This window comes from Mesoplodon densirostris, chromosome 17 (genome assembly GCF_025265405.1).
Source record: "Mesoplodon densirostris isolate mMesDen1 chromosome 17, mMesDen1 primary haplotype, whole genome shotgun sequence".
NCBI classification, from domain to species: domain Eukaryota; kingdom Metazoa; phylum Chordata; class Mammalia; order Artiodactyla; family Ziphiidae; genus Mesoplodon; species Mesoplodon densirostris.
Window position 1 is genome coordinate 25,551,043 of NC_082677.1, and position 12,630 is coordinate 25,563,672.

The following is a 12,630-nucleotide window of genomic DNA, read 5'->3' on the forward strand; positions in this document are numbered from 1 at the left end:
AGTTGTTGTGAATGGAGGTATTGAAAGATGACGATTTAAAAGCAAAACGAAAGTGCACGAGCAAAAGTCCCACAGTCTAAATAGGGCTGTGATGTACAGGCAAAGCACTAAGAGTACACCGAGTGTATAACCTCTCTATGGAAACACTAAGAGCTCACTTAGCATGACCTCTGATGTTACTTTTAGAACGTGCTGGCTCCTTTTTTACCTGACTCTAAGCCAAGCCTTTTCAAATCCTCTTGGTATGCTTTCAGGGCAGCTGCCTCCATTGCAGCAAACTCCTTTGATGCCTTTTCTTCTTCCTTTGCCTTATCCAGGCTTTTCTGTTTAATCTGCGTAAGACACATATAAAAGTGAAAGCTAGATAAAGGGCTGATATTTACATAGAGAAATTGGCAAAGAAGGAAACAAACTAGATTACCTCACTGATCCTCCTTGCCACATTTTCCTTATGGTTCTTTCCTCTTTCATGAAATTCAATGCTCTTGAAGATTATATAAAAAAAGAAAATACAAAGGAACACATAATGTTCACAGCAAAGTAACAGTAAATAAAGATATGGAACATAATTAAAATTGAATTACAATTGGCAGAAAAGATAAAAATAATTCTAATGCAAATTGGTCCTTTTTATCAAATCATGCTAAGGAACTAAACCACATTTTTTATTATTATGCCCTCTGACTAGGTTTCCTTTGGTGCTTAAAATAAACTATGATGACCATATTAATAGAGAAATATACAAGGTACCCTTGATGACTAATCTAGTGAATACTGTAAAGAGGACTCAAACAAGACATGAAGCCAAAGGAGGAGTGGAAAAAAAAAATCTTAACTTCAAGAAACACCTCTCAACATAAAATGTCAAAACCCGCGAACCTCTAGAATTTGTACTGCTCTACTTGCCACATTAGGTAAAAGACACAGAGAATAAACAATGATTCTTAGAACCTTATTCCTCCAAATTGCGAGAAAAGTAGATGTTAAAAAACTCCTCCTAAACTGTAAACAAATACTATTACTATGTGGTAATGGTACAAAATGTAAAACTTCTATGCAGGGCAATTTGGCACTATCTGTCAAAATTAGGCTGCTGTAATAGAGAACAAAGAAGCTCCTCATATACTGATGATGAAAGAGCTCCAGCATATGGTGTCCAATTAAAAAAAAAAAACTGTGATGCATGGCAGTGTAAACAGCATGCTACCTTCTATGCATGCTGGAATCAGAACTTGTATCTATATGCCTATAGAAACAATGAACGGAAAGACAAGAAAATTTAAAAAGTGGTAACCTATGAGGAATGATGGTAAATGGATGGATGGGGACAGAGTTGGTGAGTGAACGCTATTACCTATTTAACAGCCAGAATGCCCCCTAAATTACAAATGTGTTGTTGTATGCAGTAAGAAATTTTTGGTAACTTTTCAAAATAAGTTTTGTCAGTCAATTCTTATCTAACACATTTGCTGATTATTCGAAAGTACTGCTGTGAATTCCTCTTTAAAGTGTGACTTCATAAAGCAAACATTCATCCTCTATTTTTCATATGTTCGTTTCCTAAAGTTGGTTATACTACACAAAGAATATTTAAGGCCTGTTCAAAAACAAATTAATTTTGTTTCTAAAGGTTAAATCAATGTATATTAGCAATTCAAGAAGATGAAGAAAGACTATCCCAGAAGGAATTATTTACTCTAGATCATTGGTCCCCAAACTTTTTGGCACCAGGGACCGTGGAAGACAGTTTTTGCCTGGGGTGGGTGGTGGGTGGTGGTGGTTCAGGCAGTAATGTGAGCGATGGGGAGTGGCTGTAAATACAGATGAAGCTTCACTGGCTCGCCCCGCCACTCACCTCCTGCTGTGCAGCCCGGTTCCTAACAGGCCCTGGACCAGTACCACTAGAGGCCTGGGGGTGGGGGACCCCTGCTCTAGACAACTCAAAAACACTGAATTGCTTGGATACTTCCAGGGAAGAGACTATCAGTGATTTGTGTAGCTTTTAAAATTCGTGGCATTTTTTTTTTGTAAGGATGGCTAAGTCAAACAAAATAGTCAAGAACTTTAGCAACTATTCAAAAAGACAAAAGTAAAGCAAGACAAAACTGAAAAGAAAAAATCCTTAAACTCTTTGCAGATAATAGTAATAAATGTCTATCAAAGAAACATAACACTGTTAAAGATGGGGCTACTGTTCTTCTGTGCATCCCACTCTACCAAATAATAAGGATATGAATATACATTTAAAAGATACCCTACCGTTTATGTACTATGTACATAGACTATGACATGCATGAGATGGGGAAAAAACCAAAAATCAATGGTGCTTTTTGTTTCATGTCTTAAAAGCTGAATTTGGACTAAGGCATACAGTAATAATGTGCTTAAAGGTTCCTATTTTCATATTCCATGACAAAGGTAACAATGTTCTTTCAAATTTAAGCATTTAGAGATATAAAGCTCTGCATCAAACATATTTAACTATCTCTAGAACAGAAAACATACAAGAAAAAGTACAATAATGTCGTTTCTTTCTACATATTAAGGGCTTTCTGCTTTTACTTTTGTATATGACAACATTACAAACAGCACCATCATAACGTAGGTGTTTCATAAACATTAATGCAGTTACCCACGCTATGTCCAGTTCCTTAATGTGACTGAAGGGCCACAGAGAAATAATTTGGTTTAGTACATAATCAAATTTGGGCTGATGAAAAAGAGGCGGCTCACAGCTTTCCTACAAGGAATGAAAAGACAACAAAAATTGTTCGATGTTTTGGAAAATCAAGAGCAATGTATATGAAACTGTTTTGTAAGCTCTGAGTTTAGATCAAAAAGGAACATTTCACATGAATACAATATTATGAGAATCTTTAATAGAGCAATTATCATACAGGCCTATTGTCCGCTATCCAGCACTTGCAGTAATCACAGAATTTCTTTGGTTGGGACTTCCAGTAGTCTGCCCTGGAAAAGGAAAAACAAGTTTAAGTTTATTTACAATTTAAATTTAAAAAGGTAAATTTTTGCATGATTTACAACTTCTTAAAGAGTCCGAAATATAAGCCTCTGCTACTGAATCTTGACTTGTTACACACAGCACCCTGCTTTATTATTTAGCTGACTGAAATCAGTCAACTGAAATTGGGAGTGGAAAAAGTCTGCAACGGATTTAAAACGCCCTTAAACAAAATAGCTTTTTAAAAAATGCCTCATTTGTTACTGTCATCAGTGTTAAGAAATAAGGAACATATTGGAGAAGATTATCTATTCTTTCCATTCCTTTCTGGCATTTTTGGAGATTACTGTTAATTGAAACATGAAGAAACTCATAAAGTTCACTTTAAATCAAGTTATTTCTACCCGAAGAACAAAACATAAGACACCTCTGGTGGGAGGCCGTGGTTCCTCTGAGACTATCAGTTAATACAGTTTGTTCTTGAGCCTCATGGCAAAAGAGAGTTGGAAAACCCAAAGGATCTCTCGGCCGGCAAGACCAAAAAATAAAAAATAAATTCATAGGCTAACCAAGGCTGGCCGCTTCTAGTAGGCGGAGGAGGCAGAGGTGGCCGCAGCCCAACCCTACAATTTCACAATACCCCACGGTTCAAACGCTACAGAAACCAGAAGGATGCTCTCGGCCCCCAACCGTGTAGGTGGCGGGAGCGCTCCGTCGCTTTGCGGCGGCCGACCAATCTCCAGGGGCCGCCAGCCTCCCTCCCAGAGCCCGTGCTCCAGGCCCCCGGGGCGCTCTGCGGGGTAGCATTCCCACCCCGCCCAGAAAACCGGCCCCGCCTGTCCGCTGCCAGCCCCGAGCGAGTTAAAGGAGCGTCCGTCACGCCCCCCGGCCGAGGGCGGGGGGAGAGGGGTGGTGGCGGAGCGAGAGACCCGGAGGGGGAAAGGGCCGCCCGGAGAAACAAGACCTCGTTGTTTAGAGCCTGAGACCCGACTCACATGACAGGACCAGCCGCTCCGCGGGTCGCTCCGGGCCCGGCTGAGGCTCGCGCTCCCCACGCGGGGCGAGTCGGAGCCCAGCTCACCGCGAGGCCCACCGCAGCCTCCAAGCCCGGACACCTCCCTTCTTCCCCGGGACCAGTGTTCCACGGTTCCCAACTACGGGTGCCCAGACGACTCAATCCGCGTTCGAAATTTCCTCTCCTTCCCCTCCCCCTCCAGGGGCGGTACTCCCGGCTCCGGAGAGGTGGGGTTGCTATAAACGGGTTGAGGTCACCGAGAAGGGGCGAAGGCGCGACGGGACCTGAGCTGAGGGACGGGAAGCTCAAGCCTCACGTCCCCGCATCATCCCGCCTTCTCTCTTTTTCCCTGAGATCCAGAACCTCCACCCTTCTTCTAGGCTCGCTGGCTCGTGGCCGAGGAGCTCGCGCGCCGCCTCCGCCCCGAACGCAAACAGCTGTTCCCAGAGACGTCGCCGCCCTCAACTTTGCCAACTAGTCCGCACGCACTTTGACCAGCAGAGCAGCCCGGACCTGTAGGCTGGGGGCCGTTGGCGGAGTTAAAAAAAAAAGAGGTGAAACAGCTGGTTTCGGAGCCGAGAGTCGCTTGGGTTGGCCTCAGAACTTTCCTGAGGCGGCGGAGCGACCCAGCCCCGCCCCCCGGACGCCCGCGCGCTCGGGTCGGGCGCGTTCCCTGGCTCGCGAGCGCGTGGGCAGCGGCGGTAGCGACTCGGGTGGCGCAGAGGCGGCGGCGGCTGGAGTGGCGGTGGGCGGTGGAGCTGAGGAAGCGGCGGCGTTTGCGCTTGTCAGGTGAGTCACCGCAGCTCTCTTTGCAGCACTTCCCATATGGTCTAGCGGTTAGGATTCCTGGTTTTCACCCAGGCGGCCCGGGTTCGACTCCCGGTATGGGAACGCTGTGTCCTTTTTAGAAATGGACTGGGGACTAACTCATTTTTATTTCCAGTGGCTCTAGCTCTTTTTTCCTGCCCCCTACCCCAGGTGATTTCGTGGAAAACGCGCGTTAGAGTAGTTGTTAGTGACGCCGTGAACTGGGCTGCGGCTTTGGGAGACACGAGTGCCGCGCCGGGCGGGCTGGAGGAGCGAGTGCACGCAGGGTTCCTCTGCTCCTGCCGGAGGCTGGCGGGGCTGAGCGGCGGGGAAGAAGTTTCACTTTCCCCGGGGCCGCCCTCCCGCCCCTCCGGCCCCCGGCCGTCCCTTCCAAGCGCTCGGGAGGTGATGATTAACTCTGGCCTCGCCTTATCTGCCCCCAGTGCCCCCCTCGGGCCCACACCCTCCTCCTCGGCCGGCCCCTTCTGACGGTCCCAAGCGAAGCGGGGCGTGTTGGCCCCTGCCCTCGGCGCCCGGGAGCCCGCGCCCGGCTTGAAGCCCCGTTGTCTCGGCCGGGTGTTGACTAGAAACACCCCCGACACAAAGCAGCCCCCTGGCAGGGGAGGGGGGGCGCGGGGAGGCGCCGAGGGCGGTCCGGAGATCCTCAGTGCCCGCGGGTGCGCTCTCCTGACCGCGCAGCTGCCCGCGGCAGCCGGATTGGCCGCGTGTCCACCCCGGGCTCCCGCGGCGCCCGAGCCCCGCCCCGAGGCCGGCCTGCGAGGTCATCCCAACTTGACATCGGGGGCGCCGGCCGTAGTTCTCAGAAAGTACCCCAGACTCCGGAGCCACAGACTTGAGTGTTTCTGCTCGGGAAGGCCTCTGGGGAAGGGCGTCCGTCCCGTTCTCCGCCCACGCCCGTCCCCCCACCCCCCCAAAACACACACACGCTGTGGAGAAGAAAAATACCACCAGGATGAGATGTCTTTAAAGAAGAAATGTGACTTTCCAAAGGGGTCTGACGTTTTGAGCGCCGCGGATAGAAAATCCTGGGGTGGAGGTGGGGCTTGGGAGAGAGAAAATTGGCCGGAGCCTGGGGAGGGGATGTTATAACAAAGTTTCACTGTATTTTTAAATATAGAAGCCCTGTGTTTATTACAAAGAAGGGGCAGCTGTGTCAGCAGCATGTGAGCTGTAAATGAAACAAAAGCGTTATCTTAAATGCAAGCTGAAATTGGAAAATGGGGTGAGCTCTAATGTTTAGTCTATTGGGCCTCCGGGAACAAATGAAGAAGGAAAAAGTGGCTCTTGTGGACGGGTCTTTGGTCAGTGCCATTGAGAAGAGCAGAAGGGTTAGTTGTTAGTATGTGCCTTCCCAAACTGTGTTTGATAGTTTTAACTGCACAGTGAATTTTGAAAGAATCTGTTAATGTGGACAGTATGATGAAGGATGAATTACTTTCACATTGTAAATAAACTTCCACAACTAAAAATGTTTTAGATCATCTTCATTAGTTCAAATATTTGAACGTTTTCTCTACACCGAGCATCATCAGATACTCTTGGAAGTTAACTGATGTTCAGGTTCTTCATGTTAGGAGGTTTTGGAGAGAATCCTGAATGGAGTCGTATTTTGGCCCTTTTGATTAGCTGTATGACCTTGTGATAGATCTTTCACCTTCTCTGTGCTCTGGGTTTAGAGCCATAAATTCTTGATAATACATACCACTCACAAACTTGAGAGTTAAAAGAATTGTTGAGCAATTCTTGTGTCGGTAATGAGAGTGGAAAAGTTTCAATTAGATAGAGGATTGTGTCGTTGTTCAGAAACCATTTACTAAAAAATTAGGCCTGAGTTTGGGAGGAAGGAAAGATCCTTCTGCCTTGATTGCCTCCAGAAGAGCTTCAATCTTGACCTCGCATTTTGTGACGACTTGGTATCAAATTGTGCTAAAATGGATGTGATTTTCAACTGAGCACCCGGTATAATTGCAAATAGCTTTATATATATTTGAGGGTATGCTAAGAGGAGTAGTTTGGTGATGATATATCTGTCCGAGACATAGACTTATATATTGTTGTGTACCAGGCACAATTGGCTAGGGCAACATCTGAGTTGCACAATTCCTTCAAGAGCACATAGGTGAGAAGTCACTTCTACGCAGGGAAGAGGACTAGAGACCAGACAAGGAAGGGAGAGTGTTTGCCCTGGACCTTGAAGAACGGGTTGGATTTCTCCTGGTGGGGAATGTGTATCAGAAAGCTGAGATTGGGGCAACAAGTGTGAGGCTGGCTAGTAGCCTGGCTGGGTGGGAGCACACAGTGCCTGGAGGGAGAGCCATGGGGGTCAAGTTGGGATGGTGAAAAGGGAATTTTAACTGGATAAATTTTGACTAGGTAACAAGTTGTTTTATGGCATTTATGTCACTAGACTTTTTAAAACATTTTGTGTCTCTTTGAAGAAACTATAGCATAATATGTGAAAAATTCTTTTTTTTATGAGTCAAACAATATAGAAACATGTAGAGTATTTTGTGTCCATGGGTTTTATGTTTAGCAATTAGATATTAATTTTTAACCAATGGAGTGGAGAAAATCAATTAACATTTAAAAAAATGAAATCTAGGTTTAGATTATGAGAATGATCTGCAACTATATTCTTACTGGAAATAGTCTAAGACAGAGCTGCTAGTTACTGTCGGTGAAGCATACACCTTAAATTGGTCGGGACTAGGTGATAAATTTGTAAGGATTCATTCATATTCTTGTGCCTTGCTTCCAAAACCCCATTGGTAGTCATGTTTTACATGTTCTCTCTTGAGCCACAAAATAAAGTGATACTAAATGAGTGGTGTGGATTACCCAAATAGTCTCTTTACTATTTGTTACTATTAGGTGCAGCTAGAAGATGTACTGACAGTTCAGTAAACGTTTGCATAGATGAACACCTGTACGTAAAGAAATATAAGGGATGGGAAAATGACGATGGCATTTTAAAATCCAAAGACTTTACCGTGGTCTCTGAGCCTAACATTGTCTAGCCTCTCCTTGGGTCCCCAACGCCACCTCCTCCCTCCTCTCCCTTTTCATTGTACTTCAGCTGCACTGGCTTCTTGCTTTTTGTTCCTTGAATGTGCCATACTTGTTCTTTTCTCAGTCTTATGTCTTGCTGTTTCCACTGCCTGCAGTATTCCCCCTCCAGCTCTTCACATCTCACTCCTGTCAGCGTTACCTTATCAGAGAGGCCTTTCTGTCTACCCTCACTAGAGACTCCCTTTTCTGGTTACTGTCTGGTTACTTTATGCTGCTTTATTTTCTTCTTTTTCTTATCTGAAATAAACATGTTTGTTCCTGTTTATTTCTTGTCTTATTCTACTAGAATATAAGTTCCATGAGAGTAAGAATACTGTGTAGTGAGATCACTCTTGTTCTGTAAGAGTCAAACAGTAATGAAGAAGTTGGTACCGTCATAGGTTGCTGGGGGAAATGTAAAATGGTGCAGCCACTTTGGGAAACTGTTTGGCAGTTCCCTCAAAATGTTAAACATAGAGTTGCCATGTGACCCAGCAGTTCCACTCCTAGGTATATACCCAAGACAAATTAAAACATGTCCACGCAAGAACTTGTACACAATTGTTTATAGCAGCATTCATAAGCAGAAGGTGGAAACAACCCTAATGTCTGTCAGCTGAGGAATGAATGAACAGAATGCAGTGTATCCATACAATCAAATATTTTTTGGCAATAAAAAGGGATGAAGTACTGATATATACCACAGCATGGATCAATCTCAAGAACATTATGCTAAACAAAAGAAACCAGGTTCAAAAGACCACATTTTTTATGATTCCATTTATATGAAATGCCCAGAATAGACAAATCTGTAGAGAAAGAGGATGGATTATGATTGCCGAGGATTGGCCAGGGTGGGGGAGGATGACACGGGGGATGGGAAGTGATTGCTAATGTAGGTACACAGTTTCTTTTTAGGGTGATTAAAATGTCCTAAAATTACATTATGATGATTGTTGCACAACTCTATAAATATACTAAAAAACATTGAGTTCTACTCTGTGTAGGTGAACTTCATGGTCTGTAAATTATATCTCAGCAAAACTGTTAAGAAAAGATCGAGGCAATCAAAAGATACAGAATATTTTGTCTCCATTTTACGTTTATCATTTGGATATTAAATATTTAAAAATAATAATGGAATGATTTAACAGTGGAACTCTAGCTCCTAGATAGTCCAGGAATGTAGCAAGAGCTCAGTAAATAACAGACGAAGGAGGTTGAAGTATACAGATACTTAAGATACAGTGCATAGTGTGATAAACGCTTAGAGGAGACTAAGCCAAGGGTTACAAGGGTTTGAAGGTCTCTAAAATGTCACGTCTGGGTTTGTGTGAAGAGAATGGGGAAAGGCCTCTAGAAGGCAGCATTTGAGATTGGCTTGGAAGGCTGCTTATGCTTTGCTGGTGGAGATGATTGAGCGGGAGACAAGGCTATAAGAAGGAAGCAAGCAGGAACAGAGGTCCCTAAACAGTTGCTGGCACATTTTGGCTGAGCTGAGAGTACAAATAGTATAGGAATGGACCACTAGTAGTAGTAGTATAGTGTAAGAGTGCAAGAATAGGCTACGGTCTGTAGCAGACAATGTCAGTGCTGGCAGATCTCCTCTGATGTCTTTTTATCATCCCCCCCCAACCCCTCGTGTGCTTCTGATGGCTCATACTTGGGAAGAGTTGCATCCCTTACCGCCAGAGAGCTGGAAGTACCTGGGGGTTTATCCCCCTTCCCCTAATAGCTCTCAACCTGAGACTGTCCTGTCAGGAGAATATCTTTGGAGCAGGGACTTTGACTTTTCCCCCGTTCTGTATCATCAGCACTTGGAGCAGTGCTTGGCACTTGGTGAGCATTCAGAAAATATTTGAGTGAATGAATGAATGAAAACCAGGAAGTTGCAAAGTATATTCAAAGTGAAGTTTATTTCCTAAATCCCCTTGACTCTTGCAGAGCGCCTAGATAGGAGATTTTGGAAGGTTCTGATTGTGAAGGTCCTTGAATTTTGGAGTAAGGAGTTTACTTAGCTAAAAGAGGGAATTTCTGGTAATATGATAAGTGTTTTAATGAAATTAATTTGGCAATAGTGTGCAGGATGAACTGGGGGATGGAAGGGTTGTGTCTGTGGTGTCCACACTGACCGAGGTTGGGGGGTCTTCTGCAGTACAGTAATAATCTAACAACTCTCTTTGCCTCTAGTATCTCCCTAAATAGGGTGGTGGCAAAAGAATATAAAGGATTAGATAGAAGAGGTGCATTGAAGGAAAAATTTAAGATGTCAGGAGTAAATACTCCTCAAAGAAATAGGGAAGTTAACGAAGCATAGATTTTTTTTGGAAAGGACAGACAATTTTTGCGATTGTTGGTCAGACAGTAAATTATTATTGCCCACCAGTGTGTGTGTGTGTGTGTGTGTGCCTGTGTCTGTGTGTCTGTGTGTCTGTCTTTTTGATCACTGAAATTGTACCTTGAATTCAGAGACAGAATTAAGACTGTGAGACTGCCACCCTGTGGACAATATAACTTAGAACTGAAATACTCAAAAATTATAATAAAACTTGATCCACTTGAAATTAACTATTATAGAACTCATTGTGGTTCTTCCATATTGGTATATGTGGTTATGCTCATTAAATAGAAAGTTGAAATTAGTTTGTTTTCTAAACTTTTTCTGGGGCTTTTAAATAAACGGAATTTAAATGAAATCAGTAGCTTTAAAATGTTGCAAAGAAATTCAGGAATGCCTTTTAGATGGCATACTTCTTTCTCTAGAAATTTCATATCAAAGAGTGTGTTTTTTAAAACATGGTGGCATGTATGCCTGTTGTAAGGTGGTACTTTTTTCTTGTATTTTTTATCCTATTTTATACATATGTCCTTGAGAGTTGTATTTCTTGAAAAATATGTGAGGACTTCCCTGGTGGCGCAGTGGTTAAGAATCGCCAACCAATGCAGGAGACATGGGTTCGAGCCCTGGTCCTGGAAGATCCCACGTGCTGTGGAGTAACTAAGCCCGTGCACCACAACTACTGAGCCTGTGCTCTAGAGCCCGCGAGCCACAACTACTGAAGCCCACGGCCCTAGAGCCTGTGCTCTGCAACAAGAGAAGCCACTGCAATGAGAAGCCCACGCACCGCAACAAAGAGTAGCTCCCACTCACCGCAGCTAGAGAAAGCCCACGCACAGCAACGAAGATGGAACGCAGCCAAAATAATAATAATAATAATAAAATAAAAACACTTGTTTTGAAGAAAATGAATATTTTAAAAGAGAAAAATATGTGAAAGTGTACCCTATCATTTTTTTCCTCCTAAGTGAAAGTGGCTTTCCCTTCCCACTTTTATAGAGTAGGATTTTATTTTTAGAAATTCGCCATGCTTTGAAGAATTGCCTTCATTGTATGTTTGTAAATAACTTGGCTTTTATTATAGGTTATTTATTTAGAAGGGCAGTCTGCTCACAAATTAAACTGGTAAACTAGCTTGAATCAAAATGAAATGGTGGGTGTGAAAAAATTGTTTGCTCTCTGCAACTCAGGAAATGGTTCTGTCTAGAACTCTGCAGAGTAAAACTTTCCCAGCAGATGAGCTGCTTACAGCCTAATGTTGTAAATGGCTTACACGCTTGTTTTCCCTGAGGAGTCTGGAGGGGTGGGGTCGCCATTTAGCGCTGGAAGTTTGTGTTAGCGGTAAAGCAGAAGTGGGCTGAAGCCCCATTCTGAGATCACAGTCATGCATCCTTTCTGAATGTGATATCCAGGATGAGGAAAAGAACGAATGATGCATCTACTGAACCCCTACCCCCTTCACTTTAGGGACCTTATGTTTTGGTCATGGAGAGGTTTTCAAATATAATGTTAATGGTTTAAAATATTCAAATATTTCTCTGAGTTATTTTTGTCAGAAGTGTAGCATGACAAACATGATAATAGACTTTCAATATTAGGTTTTGTTTAACCTTTTCAAAGTAAATAGATGAGATTGTGACTTTTCTGAACTATTTTTTCCTACATTTATATCTTATATTCCACAGTTGATGTATACTGTGTGATTTGAAGTAGACTATTAATGGTGAAAATGCAAATGCTTATCTAGGTCTGCAAGGTACATTGCCATATAAAAAACAGTATTATTTAGGTACTGTTTAAGGAAAGTAACTTTCAAAATACTTCATGGTCTATTTGCTCCTTTCCTAAGTATTGGGACAAAGAGCCAATAAAATTAGAGGTATATTTCTGTTTTCTAACCTTCTTTAATGGTTTAATTATCATATCATTTTTGAAACTATGGAATTGAACTTATATAAAGAAATTTTTAGCTTAATATTTAGCCTACACTTAAACTTTGTTATCACGTGGTATCTGCCTTTTTAATGCTAGAATGGTGATTCTTTTAGGATTAATGGTAGTTAGTATTCCCTTTTACTTTCTAAGCATGGGTTCATTTTCATAACTGTAAGTATAAAACATTTTGTTCTTTGAAAAATAATTCCAGCATAGATGACTTGAATTTTGATAATAACAATAACAACTGTGTCATGAGTTTTGTGTGTCTGTTGGGTGTGTGTTTACAAATCTTAATAGGTCTTTTATTTTAGAATGCAAACTATTCACTATTAAATAAATACCTTTGATTTGAACCTTGTTTTTTTTTTTTGCTTTATTTTAGATGTCTAGGGAGGTACTTAGCCTAGTGACTTCTAGATCCAGAGGGTCTTCTAGATAGTCTTAAATCTTTACTTGTAATTTAATCTTTTAATTTAAAGTTTCTTTTGGGTTCAGAATCCC

The 12,630-nt window shown here is 42.8% G+C and overlaps 2 protein-coding genes and 1 non-coding gene across 4 annotated transcripts in view; 2 read left to right on the forward strand and 1 right to left on the reverse strand.

The window, feature by feature from the left end:
* WBP4 (WW domain binding protein 4) overlaps positions 1-4,411 on the reverse strand; it is a 40,661-nt gene extending 36,250 nt beyond the window's left edge. Inside the window, exons 1-4 of one of the 2 annotated variants that reach the window (XM_060079751.1) lie at positions 3,390-3,713; positions 2,898-2,970; positions 422-484; positions 209-332 (exon numbers count right to left, since the gene is read on the reverse strand). In XM_060079751.1, the coding sequence (XP_059935734.1) occupies positions 209-332; positions 422-484; positions 2,898-2,970; positions 3,390-3,523 (394 nt within the window). In that variant the 5' untranslated portion in view covers positions 3,524-3,713. Of the gene's footprint in view, positions 1-208; positions 333-421; positions 485-2,897; positions 2,971-3,389; positions 3,714-3,957 lie in introns of those variants that run through there. The other variant, XM_060079752.1, reaches the window with a different exon arrangement.
* ELF1 (E74 like ETS transcription factor 1) overlaps positions 3,961-12,630 on the forward strand; it is a 106,297-nt gene continuing 97,627 nt past the window's right edge. Inside the window, exon 1 of the mRNA XM_060079747.1 lies at positions 3,961-4,766. The gene's annotated coding sequence lies outside the window, so the exon portion shown is untranslated. The remainder of the gene's footprint in view (positions 4,767-12,630) is intronic.
* TRNAE-UUC (transfer RNA glutamic acid (anticodon UUC)) lies at positions 4,797-4,868 on the forward strand. Its single transcript has one exon. It is a non-coding gene; the product is annotated as a tRNA-Glu (tRNA).